At 39.9% G+C, this 14,288-nt stretch overlaps 1 protein-coding gene across 2 annotated transcripts in view; it reads left to right on the top strand.

The window, feature by feature from the left end:
• Positions 1-8,857: 8,857 nt before the first annotated feature.
• The window catches only part of ATP6V1H (ATPase H+ transporting V1 subunit H), a 154,019-nt gene continuing 148,588 nt past the window's right edge, over positions 8,858-14,288 (top strand). The window contains exons 1-2 of one of the 2 annotated variants that reach the window (XM_019729824.3): positions 8,858-9,197; positions 10,431-10,586. In XM_019729824.3, the coding sequence (XP_019585383.1) occupies positions 10,474-10,586 (113 nt within the window). In that variant the 5' untranslated portion in view covers positions 8,858-9,197; positions 10,431-10,473. The remainder of the gene's footprint in view (positions 9,198-10,430; positions 10,587-14,288) is intronic. The other variant, XM_019729826.3, reaches the window with a different exon arrangement.

A 14,288-nucleotide genomic window follows, 5' to 3' on the forward strand; every position in this document is an offset into this window, starting at 1 on the left:
GTTGGCTGCTGCCCATGCTGGATCTGGAGTCATATGGGGGTGGCATCACTGTGAACTGAGACTGGCTGCTACCAATATTGAGCCTGAGTCAGCTTAGCAAAGGCCGAGGGCCCCCTAGGCCTGTTGCCACCTGTCAGCTACCTGTAAGTCCAAATGTTGAAAGAGGCTCCTTAGGTGCATGTGTCTGGCTGTATTGAGAGTGTCCTCAGTGATGCAGCATTACTTGGGTGGGGTGGAGTTCAAGGGAGTCAGGAGATATGATCGGTGGTTTTTGCAATGTTAATGCAGATTCAGATCTTACGCCAGTATCTGACCTGTGACCACCTTGTATAGCGCCCCAAGGACACTGCAGCCAGCCTCCACCTCAGGCTCACAAATTCCTGAGAGCTGCTCCCGAGTGGTTGCAGTGCAGTTTTGGGGTCACTGTGCACCACCAAAATATCCCCAGTCTGCTGTGAGTTGTCCACTGCTGTAAAAAATCTCCTCTGTGGTTTGTGGAGGCGGGGCCAGTCAACCAGGCCCCCAGAGTGCCCCTAGCAATGCAGCTCTAGGTGGGCAGGACAGACTTACAGGGGGTAAAGGGTGTGGTCAGTGGTTTCTAGAAAACAAAACAAACAAAAAAACAGAAAAAAACTATAAAACATTAAAAAAGAAAAACAAACAAACAAACAAAAACAGAAAAAAGAAAGAAAAAGAACAAGAAAGAAAAAGAACAAGAAAGAAAAAGAAAAGAAAAAAAGAAAAAGAAAAAAAATTCTAAGTCCAGCCACCGCCTCTCTGTACTGCATTCCAGGTCTTGGCTTTACCCCCTCCAGCAGACTCCCCAGGCAGCTTTGGATTGTCCACTGCTATAAAATAACCTCCTCCGTGTCTTGTGTAGGTGGGGCCGGCCACCAGGCACCCAGAGTGCTCCTGGCAATACAGCTCTAGATGGGCTGGGCAAGTTTCCAGGGTGATACGGGTTGTGGTCAGTGGTTTCCAGAAAGTCAGTGCAGTTTCTGCTCCGGCACCCACAAAAAATGCGCTGAGAATACTAAGGCCAGCCACCACCTGTCTATGCTGTAGCACAGATCTTGCCTAACACCCTCCAGCAGACACTTTCCCTGCTGCCTCAGGTCCTCCACTTGCCCCAATCTGCAGCTTGTGGGGTGGGGCCAGCAGCCCAGCAGTCAAGATCTTGTCTCTGGGGCAATGCAGCACCAGTTGTGTGGAGGGCAGGGACCCAGGGCCTCACCAAGGCAGTGCGTAGGAGCGCAGATTCCACCAGACAAAAGTGGTCCCAGACTTGGCCCTTTGGGGCAATTCTGAATGCTGAAAAGATGGTGATCCCCTGTAAGCCACACGTGTGCCAGCTCTGCACAGGGGCACAGGGAGAAAAATGGCCTACTCCTTCCAGCTCCCATGCCAAAGGCACCCAGTTCGGTCCTTCCCTGCACGTCCCTGGGACCTCTGAGATGCCACTGCCTCTGCCAGAGACCAGGTGAGTGCCCACCAGCAAACGAGTCTGTGTACCAACTCTATAAGAGGGCGTTTGGGTTTCCAGCTGTGTTCCCCCTAACTGGGAAGGGCATTAGAATCCTTGCTGATTTTCACTGCCAGATGCCATGGGAACTCCTCTTCCTGGCCAGGACCCCTGGGCTGGGGAGCCCAGCATGAGGCTGGGGGGCTCCTCCCTCTTTAGGAGGTACTTCTGCCACCGAGGTGTCCTTCTAGCATTCACCATCTCATTGTGGGTTTGGGGTCAGCCTGTTTCGTGTCTCTGCCTCTCCTACCTGTTTTGACATGGCCTCTTCTTTAAATCCTTAGCTATAGTGATTCTGCTCAGCTAGTGTTCAGATGAAACCTGAGATTGATTGTTCTGTAATTTATCTGCAATTTTGGTGTGATCCTGGAAGGCAGCAGGCACAGTTGTCACCTAATCCGCCATCTTCCCACCTCCAGTATCTGCACTCTTGATACATTGATATTGTCACTTAGATACTTTCAGATACAATTTACAAGAAAGTTATGATGATAGATTTTTTTCACTATCTCCTTTCATCTTTACAATTCAGTAAGGTTAGGATTTTCAACTATTCATTAAAATGATAGCCTGTTATATCCCTTTTTTGTATGTGTAAATTAATGACATTTTATTATAATCAAAATGCTTTAATTTGAATTCCTTGATCTCTATCAAGTTAAACTTTGGGTTAATGCATCAAAATATGAAAATTACTCATGGTACTCTCACCTGTTCTGGTTTAAATTTTCTCTATTGTGACCAAAAATATACATATACAATATGCACAATTTAGAATAATTCCTAGAATCTACCAATGACATTCGATTCCTTTCTGCAAAATGGCATAAAAATTCATTTTTGTGTTATTTAAAGTGTGATATTTGAAAACACTTTGAAGATGAAGACATGAATTGGAGCCCTGAACGATGGGCCCCTTTCCATTTCAGAATTAACAGGATAATTGGAGAAAGTATGTTGGGTGTGATTAGGTGAAAGTCCCTGTTTACCTGAATGCCTCAGGAAAAAAAAAATCTGCATGAATAAAGGGAAACTTTTCTCCACTTGGTTTACTTTACAACCCGGCTTGTGAATAAATAAAATTAATTGATAGTAGTGACAAGACATCTTCATAAATTTCTAGAGCCAGATATTAGCCCTTTGAAATATAAAAGAGAAGTTAAATGATTGGTTGTTGGAATGTAGTCACACCAAGCAAGTTAAATAAATGGCTCCTTAATCATGCATATAAAGCCTTTAAAAAATTCTATAAAACTGTAATCATCCTCCAGTATTGCCGTGAAACCTGTCACCAAGGTCAGGAATGATCTCCTAATTACTGAGTGTTTTGGTCCTTGTTCTGTCCTTTCCATAGATTCTTTTTCCCCCTTATCTATCTGGAAACTTCTTTTCATTTTTCTTTTTCCTCTTCCTGATCCATAAATGGTATTTCCTCAGGATTCTGCCTTCAGCCTCCTTCAATTCCTAATTTTTTTGCCAACTGCATCCATTCTCAGGACTTGACTTTATCTTCCACACTGATAATATTCAAATCATATCTCCGTTCCAGATGTCCATCCTGAACTCTAGCAAGATTGATTTAATGGATTCCTTGCCACTTCCACCTAGTTGTTCCATATGAATTTCAAATTCAACATGTCCAAATTACTGGCTCCAACAAGTCTATTTTATTTAAAATTCCAGGGCAGTCTTGAGTAGAGATCAGTTTTTCGCAAATATATTTGCTAACCTCTTGGTGCCAGTAGGCGTCAAGAGAGATTAGGCTATGTCCTACTTTCAAACTGATTTACAGAAAGAAAATTGACATGGATATTATAGATGAACCTTTGGGCGTTTTATAATATATATGCCAATTTCATCCTATATCAGGTTCCTCAACATAGCAACCCATATCCCATAATTAAATTATTAACAAAAGTGGTAAGAAGGGAGCGTTTTGATATTTGGTCTTTCAATGTATGGTTCAAATCATTTTTTTCTCAGAAATTGTTGATGTCTCATGATTTACAACATTATGTTCTTTAAATTCCAGAGTTCTGCATCCATTCTTTGTCTTTAAGTCACCCACCATAACATGAAGTCACCCACCATGACATGAATTGCAAGATTTCTTCCAAAATTAGAGGCACTGAGATATATATTTTATATCTCAATAGTGGAAACTAGTTTCCTCCTAAGTGTGGACTAAAAATAATGACGATACGGGAAAGTGCAGGATGCTGGAGGACCAAAGAAGAGCCATTTTAAGAAGAAAGAAATTAAATACATTTTGATGAAAGCTTAATTTTTCATTTAAGTCATGAGCTAAAAGCAAAACAGGAAATATTTTGGTGATTTAAAAAATAGCATTAACTCTGTTTCACCTTTTGAATGTTTATTAGTATATGATCAGTTTTTTCTTTTCCTCTTTCTATGAAAGTTTTTTCTCTTATATGTGCTTTCAAAAGGAAATACAGACTTCTGCTTCTGGCCAAGACAGAATGACTGGATGAATTTACCCTCCCAGCAGAAACCACTAAGAAACTTGACTAAGTACATGAGAAAATACTGCTCAAGATATTGGATTTAAGTAATGAAGGGCAGCGATCCCCAAGTGACCAGGAAACAAATGAGGTGAGCCCTATGGACGGATGCCTTAGCTTACTGCTTTGAGACAGTTTCCAGGTTCTGGTTCAGGGAGGGGAAACTGGCTGGAGACCAGTGGCCTCCCTCAGGTCAGGAGATGGAGTGGGGAGTCTGCAGAGGCCAAGGCAGATACGGGAGTACTGGAGAGGAAGACTTGCATAGAGAGAGAACTTTGAGAGCTTCAGAGGGTCCCCCTTAAGCATCGAGTACCAATCAGTGTACTTGTGTAAAGAGAATAGTCGAGGCCGGGGAAAGAACCGGCCTAAGCTTTACAGGAAATAACACTTGGGCTGGGGATAGCACCTGTTCCCAAAGGCTATTTGGAACTCATAAAGGTTTTTGGGAAAAATTAATCCTAGACCATATTGTTTTGGTTCTGCCTAACAAAGCTTAAAAGCAAGACACAAAAAAGGATCAAAGCGTGGGTAACAAAACTCAGGTATATTTATAGGAATAAAAAAATGTCCTAGCACCGGAGCACCGAAATGCACAAAGCAACTATTAAGAGAACAAAAAAAAATCCTAGCAACAAAGAAGGTAAAATTAATCAGTTCTGTCATTTAAGAAAAAATTACCAGATGTGCAAAGAAGCAGGGATGTATGACTCATAATGAGTAGATAAACCAATCCATCAAAACTGACCCCAAAATGACACTGATGTAGAAGTCGTAGACAAGGACATTAAAAGAATTATTATAACTTTATTCTATGTATTCGAGAGGCTAGAGGAAAAACGGAACATATTAAGTAGACACATAGCAGATGTAAAAAAGACTCAAATCAAACTTTTAGAGACGAACAATTCACTTGGTGGAATTACTGACAGATTAGATATTGCTGAATAAAACTTTAGTAATCTCATTAAGAGACTGTTTCAAGCAAAAATAATAATATATTATGAAGGAAATAATAAAGATCAGAAAATCAATGAGGTAGAGAAATCAAATGGAAGAAAAAAATTGATGAAACTGAAAGCTGGTTCTATGAGATCAAGAAAGTAGATAAGCCTCTAGCCAGACAGATCAGAAAACAAAAAGAGAAGACACTACTAATTATCAATACAGTTAGTCATGTGCCGCTTAACATGGGGATAACGTTCTGATGTGTTGTTAGGTGATTTTGCTGTGTGAACAGCACAAAGTATACTTACACAAACCTAGATGGTATGGCTCTACTTTTAAAAGACTGGCAGCACAATAGGTTTGTTTGCACCAACAACACCACAAACATGTGAGCAATGTGTTGCACTATGACATTATGATGCCTATGACATCACCAGGTGATAGGAATTTTTCAGCTCCATTATAATCTATGGGACCACCATGGTTTATGCACTCTGCTGTTGACAGAAATATACTCGTGCAACACATGACTATATCAGAAATGAGAAAGGTAACCTCAGCACTAATTCTGTAGATATCATATTAATAATAGGGAATATTAGGAACAACTTTATGCTAATAAATTGACAATTTAGATGAAATGGAAAAATTCTTTGAAGGACAAACTATCAAAGTTCACTTAAAAATAGATTGCTTACATAACCTTAAATGTATTAAAGACATTGAAATTGTAGTTACGAAAAACCTTCCCACACCCCAAAAGAACTTCAGGCTCAGATGACTTTCCTGGTGAATTTTGTGTCTTCAATTTTTAACCATCAAAATTAATACATGCTGATTGAAACACATGCAATTACATAGAAGTGTTTAAAGCAGAAATCAAGTCAGCATATCACAACTCACTCTCTACAGTTATCCATTGTTTAAAAGTACTTTGATGTGTGTCATTATAGATTTTTGTTACGTACACACAGACACACATAAACATACAGTTGAACAAAAAAATATTATGTACATGTTATCTGAGATTGCTTTTCTCATTTAACATAATGTCTTCCTGTGTCAGAATTTAAAGCTCTATATAAATTCTTTTCTAACAGTTGCATAATACTTTAATGCCTGATATTGTATTATTTTCTCCATTCCTCTGTTGGTGGACTAAATTTGGATTGTGCTACAGCCTGAATGTTTAAAATTACCTCAAAATTCATATGAAGAAGCCCCAACTCCCAGTGTAACTATATTTGGAGATAAAGATTTTATAGAACTAATTAAGGTTAACTGAGGTCACAAGGGGGAGCCCTGATCCAATAGGATTAGTGTCCTTATATGAAGAGACAGGAGGGAGCTCTCCTGTGAGCTCGCTCTCTCCACCATGTGACACAGGGGAAGGGCAGCCATCTGTAAGCCAGGAAGAGAGCCCTCACCATGAACTGAAATGTCTAGCACTTTGATCTTGGAATTCCAGCCTTCAGAACTATGGGAAATAAGTATCTGTTATTTACCACCTAGGCTATGGTATTTTCTTATGGCAGACTGAGCTGACAAATACAAATTGCCTTCTATTTAAAAAAAAAAAAAAATTTGTTGCTATTATAAAACATACTGCACTGAAATTCCTGGTACATTTGCATACTCATGCTAATAGTTTTGCAGTAGAGATTCCTGGAAGTCTGATTACTTGGTTATGGAGTGTGGACATTTAACATTTGGGTAGATCTCCATAAGGATGTCATTCTGTAGTAAGGCCATGTTCATACCATAGCCTGGAATCGGCCTTCATATTTGGAATGACAAATTAATCAGGTACAAACAGTCATCCACCCACTTTCTCCACAGAGCACTACTGACATTTTCAGCTGGAAAATGCCTTGTGTGTGTCATTGTGGTGGGCTCCCTACCAAAAATTTATTTTTCCTAATCCCTGGGCACTGTATGCCAGTAGCACTCTATCTCTAGTCATTGCAATAACCCCCAAAGTCCCACACAGTTTCAAAGACCCCTGAGGGAATACCTTCCCCACTTCCAGAATTTCCAAAACATGGATCAAGTTTAAACTGTTATTGTTAAAGGAAAAAGTTTTGTGACCCATAGGTTTGTTACCAATGAGTTATTTTACTAAGCTATCACTGAGGTTAGTTATCTGCAATCTGTTTTTTTATTTTTATTCCACTTTGATTCTAATTCCAACTATTTTTTGGTAAGCAAGTCCATCTTTAACTTAGGCTAGAGTTTCACGTATACATAAATGGACTTGACATATAGCATCAATTTTATTTAAAAAAATTTCAAATAAACAGAACAATATAAAGAATACCTACTTATGTATTCATTGCTCAGATTTAAAAAGGTTAACATTTTGCAACATTAGGTAGAGTTCTTTCAAAAATTTTACTTTGTAACTATAATATAGGTATATAACACACCCCTTTGTATCTTTCCTCAACAAACTTATGTTAAATTAGTATTTATCTTTCTCTTTATATTTGTGATAGGCAGGATAATGGTCCCCCGAAGGTGTCTATGTCTTAACCTCTGGAACCTGTGAAAACGTTAACTTACATGGCAAAAGGGAACTAAGTTTGCAGATATGATTACAGTGAAGAACCTTGAGATGCGAGGGTTGTTAGGATTATCCAGGTGGACCCATAAATTCAGAGAATCCTTCCCAGCTCTGGAGAGAGACAGAGAGAGAGAGAGAGAGAGAGAGAGAGAGAGAGAGAGAGAGAGAGAGAGAGAGAGAGAGATGCTTACTTTGAAGATGGAGGCTGGGGGTTGTAAGCCAGGAAATGCAAGCAGCTTCCAGAAACCAGAGAAGGCAAGGACATGGATTCTTCTCTAGAGCCTCCAAAAGGAACTAGGCCCTGCCAAACAGCCCAGGGAAACCCATGACAGATAATTCGTGTTGGTTTAAGCCCGTAAATTTGTAGCAATTTGTTACAGCAGCAATAGAACATAATGCAGTATTATAAACTGTTTTTGTAGGTATTAATAATCAATGTGTAACATTGGTTTTGATTGTTTTAAAACTTGACCTAACTTTAAATTTCTAGTAGAATTGTGTTGGTTATACTTACAAATCTCTTCTAGTGCTGTCAACAAAAATGTACTATTATATACAGAGGGTGCCAAAACAATGTATACACATTTTAAGAAAGGAAAAAATTGTATTAAAATTGTAATAATATATACCAGTAACAAAAGACGAATACAAGTCATGAGTATACATTATTTTTGGCATCTTCCCCCGCCCCCCCCCATACCTGGCCAGTAGTTGCAGTGTAGTATTATTACTCTTTATCTTAAAACAAAGAGGGTAGCTGAGGCCTGGAATGGGGAAAACCTGGGCTCAAGATAGTATTGTCAGATAAAATACTGTTACATTTAAATTTTAGATAAAAACATGATTTTTTTTTTTTTTTAAAGCATGATTGCAAGTATTGCATGGAACATACATTATTTGCTAAACCCGCAACCCCAGGGCAAGATGTCTTTTCTGACCCACGTATCAGCATCAGTTTCATTCCCGTTAGTTAAAATCTGAATAAGAACGCCTGCTTTACTGAGCTGTTAACCCAAGTGCAATCCAAGCTACTTAAAAGCACTAAATCAAACTTTACAAAAGTGAAGATAAATGAGTTTTGGCCTGGCTCCTTGCCTCTGGCGGCTCGCTGGGTTTCGGGGTCCCCACGTCGCCGCACCGCACTGCCCTCCCACCACCCCGGCTCCACCTCGGCACTCCTAAACTCCGACTTTGCTGGTCATGTCCAAGCTAACTGCGGGATCCAAGCTAGTCTGTCCACAGCGCAGCGCCCCTCCGCCGGCTGTTTTGGACCCTCCCGACTTCCGCTTTGGGCGGTCACATGACTCTGCTCACGTGACCGGCGCTCCTGTCATTCTACTGCAGCCGCTCGCGCTGGCTTCTGCCTGTGCAGCCCTCAACGTCTCTTGGGTGCTGGAACCTCTTCACGTTTCGGTATCCGAGTGCACCGCCGCCGCTCAGGCCTCCGGCCCGACAGGAGAGGTTCTGACTCGGCGCCCAGCCTGGAGGAGGCCCCGACGCTCCGGACCGACTGCCGCATCCTCCCTGCAGCCATTGGGTGCGTCGTAGGGTATCGAGGATTCGCGAAGTACGGCCTCGTTCAGGTTGTTTCGTCTCGGTCACCAGCCGAAGTGAAGCGAAACCCGCGGTTTCTCCACCTTCCTTGGTGCGTGCTGTGTTTTTGCCGCCTAGGCCCCTCCTATCCTCCTCCGGTCTGGTTTCCCAGGTTTCTTTCCGTTCAGGCCGCAACTAGGTTTATGAAACTCCAGAGCTTTCCCCGCAGGGGCAAGGAACGTGAGGGGAGGCAGGCTGGGGAGAGGGGAGACAGATCAAAGGTATACTTTGCCCAGGATTGGGCCTTGGCCCTGGCCTGTTGGAGGTTCGAGTTGTTCAGGGACCAGGATGACCGAACTGAGCCCCTTTCCGCTTCCCAGGAGGGGCCTCTGGGTCTGAACCTGCTTGGTTGCAGGGTTCCACCTTGTCCCGGATGGGGCCAGTTTCCAGTGTTTGGGCCCTGCCAGTCCGCCTCGCTCTTCCTTGTTTAGGCAGCAATCCTCAAACGGAGAGATTAAGTTCCAAACTGACTAAGGTCATTGGGACCCTGGAATAGAATTTTAGCTTCTCTGTGGCCATAACCATGAGCTTACATTTTATTGAAAGGAACCTCTATATTTTGCGTGGTGATAAAAACAGGCTTAAACTTTTATCTGTTAATTCAGGAGTGAAAATTGCTTAAAAGCTCATTATTGTAGGTTCTTGCACTCAGATTAGACTCCCATTTTTGGCTGTACCTAAATTGTAATTGGTATTTGTTCCAAAAATTTCTCCTAAAATTGATTTAGAAAATATTATGAACTTCGGTTGAAAAAAGAAATCTCTGTCTTCTAAGAAATTACATTCCCACTTTGGGTATTTTAATTTGATTGAGTAATTTGCGACAGGACTTACAGGTTTTTCATGTTACTTCAAAATGATGCTTAGTAAATGTAAATAAAATATTTGGTCCTATCTGTACTATACAGGTTCCTATTTTTCCTGTCTGAAGCGGAAAGTTGATTCCAATTGTATACATTTAAAATACTTTCCTATTTTTTTATGCCTGTTCTATTTAAGCATGATTTTTGATGTCAGTATTTTAAATGGTTACCTTAAAAAACTCTTACTGCAATATTGTGCCAATAATTAAAAAAGCATTCCTGGGAAAGTAAAGACCTATAGAGAACACTTGTATGAAGCAGCGCATAATTGGGTAAAATTTGAAATATGATAATATTTATTATTTAGGATATTTGCTATTTAAGTTGAATGCCTGGGGAGATTAAGGTGATAATGATGATATTAATAATAGTAATAGTTAAACAATAATAACACCTGATATTCTGGTTTTACGTTGCATCAGAATTGAAAATCTGTTGGAAAACATTCACAATCACAAGATTTAGATGACCAAAATGGATATCCGTGGTGCTGTGGATGCTGCTGTTCCAACCAACATTATTGCTGCCAAGGCTGCAGAAGTTCGTGCAAACAAAGTGAACTGGCAGTCCTACCTTCAGTAAGTACAGATTTGCTGTGAATCATGGGTAATCATGTGCTTTTGCATCAGAGTTTTTTGTGGTCATGTTTTTATGAGAGAAATATGGAAAAATACTAATAAATGTGGAAGAAAACACTTCCTTAGAATAATTAGCTGTCATAGGGAGATACCGTAGTGTGGTGGAAACAGTTTGGGGCTCTGGTGAGGAGGCAGAGCTGCTCATAGCACTTTTGACCTCCTCTGTCCAGAAAGCTGTGCTTTTTGAATGAGTAGAAAACATGGGAGGAGTGTTAGTGGGCTGTGGAAGGAGGACGAGGATAATGTGCAGAGCCTGCCACCAGCTCATTGTGCCTTGGTGATCAGTGTGGGAACAGGTGGTGTTGCAGAATGGCTCATACAGCCAGGAAAAAATGTAGACGTTTGACTTCAAGACCTCGGTTTGCATTCTGGTTCTGTCTACTAGTTTGGTGATCTTAGGCAGATCTCTTAACTTCTCTGAAGTTCATTAAAGTCTTTAAGGTATTAGCACAGTTGAATACAAGCATTAGTATGTTGAATACACTCTCAATAAATTTCAGTTTTTTTCCCCCTTCCTTCTTGTGTATATTAAGATTTAGCTGCTGCTATTCTGTATTTATCTGTAACGTAAGTGTTCATTTATTCTTGACTATATTTTTATCATATTGACTTTACTTGATATTTGTTTATCTTGATATATTTATAAAAGTGAGTTATTAAGAAAATTCAGTTTAGATTTGCACATACATTTTGAAAAACAAATTGAGGAATCTTTAGTTTCATATTTAGCAGTTTGCTTTGTTGTAAGAGGGCTACAAAAATGTATAAAAATGATCCATTTATTTCTGTTAATTTCATCACTCATCAAATGTGTATTGACTGCATGTCAAGTATGAGGCATTTTCCCAGGCTTTGGGGCTACAAAAAGATAAACTCTTAATCTAGTAGGGAAGTTACAAATATAAACATCGTTTTACTTCAGTATGTTACCTGTGATAATAGAAAGGTGCACAGGGAATGCTGAGTGTACAGAAAAAAGACAGCTAATCCTGCCTCCAGGAAGTTTTCTTGAAGGGGATGTTTAAAGGTAGGGAATTAAAAACAGCATGCTGGGTGAGGAGTAATACATGTTTTGGAGGTTGGCCATGGGAAGAGCTGAGGCTTGAGAGGCAGCCAGGAGCCAATTGTAAGGCCCTGTGTGCCATCGGAAGGAGTTTGGACTTGATCCTGTCAGTCAGTGCCTTTCAAGCCGATTCTTAAGCTGTGAAACCCATGGTTTACCAGAAGACCAATAAGGAAGCTCAGCATGTAAAATAGATGAAAATGATGTATGAATGGATATGAGAGTATCTTATCTCAGAGCCTTCTTTTGAGACCATTTGTCATCCTCATCAGAGTTCCAAGGAGCAGTTTGTCTTTTGTTTTTAAAAACCACTTTATTGAGGTATGGTTGACACAACAAACCTGTCCATATTTAAGGTATACAATTTGATGAGTTTGGAGATAAGTGTACACTCATGAGACAGACAATCACCACAATCTATTCCTTAGACATATCCATCACCTTCAAAGTTTCCTCCCACCCTCTTTTTTTTATTTTACTTTATTTTGTGATAAGAACACTTAACATAAGATCTTCCCTGTTAGGAAATTTTTAAACATGCAATACAATATTGTTAACTGTAGGAGCTGTGACACAGTAGCACTGTGGGACTTACCTTGTATGACTTATCTTTGTATCATTTGATACATTTTTCCCTCCCTTCCAGCCTCTGGCACCCACCATTCTACTCTCTGCTTCTATGAGTTTGACTATTTTAGATTGCTCTTATAAATAGGATCATGTAGTGTTCTTCTGTGTCTGGCTTATTTTGTTCATCTATGTTGTTGCAAATGATAGTTTTCCCTTTTTTTAAAAAGACTGAATAATATTCCATTGTATGTAAATACCACAGTTTCTTTGCCTATTCATTCATCCATGGACCCTTAGGTTGTTTCCGTATCTTGGCTATTGTGAATAAAGCTGCCATGAATATAGAATGCAGATCATCTCTTTGATGTCCTGATTTCAATTCCTTCAGAAAAATACACAGAAGTATGATTTCTGGATCACATGGTAGTTCTATTTTTAATTTTTTGAGGAACCTGCATACTGTTTTCCATAGTGACTGCACCAATTTATATTCCCACCAGCAGTGACAAGGGTTTCCTTATTCCACAACTCTGAAAACAGTGGTATCCTTTTTTGTTTTTTAAGATTTTTTTTGTTTTTATTTTTTATGGGGGAAGGGGAACAGGACTTTATTGGGGACAGTGTGTACTTCCAGGACTTTTCCCCAAGTCAAGTAGTTGTCCTTTCAATCTTAGTTGTGGAGGGCGCAGCTCAGCATCGGGTCATTGTTAGTTGCAGGGGGCACAGCCCACCATCCCTTGTGGGAGTCGAACTGGCAACCTTGTGGTTGAGAGCCCACTGGCCCATGTGGGAATCGAACCGGCAGCCTTCGGTGTTAGGAGCACGGATCTCCAACTGCCTGAGCCACTGGTCCGGCCCAGTATCTTTTCTGTTTTGATAGTAGCTGTCCTAACAGATATGAGGTGATATTTCATTGTGGTTTTTATTTGCATTTCCCTAATGATTCGTGATGTTGAACGTATTTTCATATTCCTGTTACCATTTGTTTATCTTCTTTGAAAAATATCTTTTCAGATCCTCTGCCCATTTTTAATCAGCTTATTTTTTTGTTATTGAGTTTTATGAGTTCTTTATATATTTTGGATATTAACCCCGATCAGATACGCAGATGTTTTCTCCTACTCGGTAGGATGCCTTTTCATTTTGTTTATTGTTTCTTTTGCTGTGCAGGAGTTTTTAGTTTGATGTAGCACTTTTGTAGTGGATATGTAGTCACATCCAAGAAATTATTACTAAGGCCAATGTCAAGAAAAATTTTCCCTTTGTTTTCTTGTAGGAGTTTTACAGTTTCAGGTCTTACATTTCTCTTTAATCAATTTTTGAGTTGATTTTTATGTTTGGTGTAAGATAAGTGTCTAGTTTCATTCTTTTGCATGTGTCTGTCTAATTTTCCCAAACCTGTTTATTGAAGAGACTGTCTTTTCCCTATTATGTGTTCTTGGCACTTTTGTTGAAGATCAGTTGACCATATATGCATATATAGGGGTTTCTTTCTGGGCCCAAGGAGCACAGTTTTAAAATCACTGTTGTAGATATTGGAAACAACTGAAGTTTGTAAAGTGGGAGTTAGATGATCAGATTTATCTTTTGGTTGCATTGTTCTACTGACAATGTAGAGGGTAGATTTGTGGATAACAAGCCTAGAGCTAGGGAGAGGCTATGGCAGTATTCTGGTTGTTTGATAGAATTGGATAGATTTAAAAAAGTCTAAGTGATTGATTTGATATGTGAGAGTGAAAAAGAATCTAGGATGACTCTGGACTCCCAGAAGGGAATGGATTGTTGGGGGCCCACTGACTCCCGGGCAGCAGGAGGAGGGACTTTCTGATGTTTTCTTTGTTCATCTATATCTGCTTAATTGTTTAAATTCCCTGTGCAATTAGGATTTTGAGCTCAGTTTTCTAATTTTAGTTCAGAGTGCATTTAGGTTAAAGGACAAGGAGTTTCATGTTTATAAAGCCTGGTTCTGTTTATAACCCAAATATAATAATATTATTATTGATCATAAA

The sequence above is a fragment of the Rhinolophus sinicus genome, chromosome 7, assembly GCF_057876585.1.
Source record: "Rhinolophus sinicus isolate RSI-liver-muscle chromosome 7, RSI-T2T, whole genome shotgun sequence".
Lineage (NCBI taxonomy): Eukaryota > Metazoa > Chordata > Mammalia > Chiroptera > Rhinolophidae > Rhinolophus > Rhinolophus sinicus.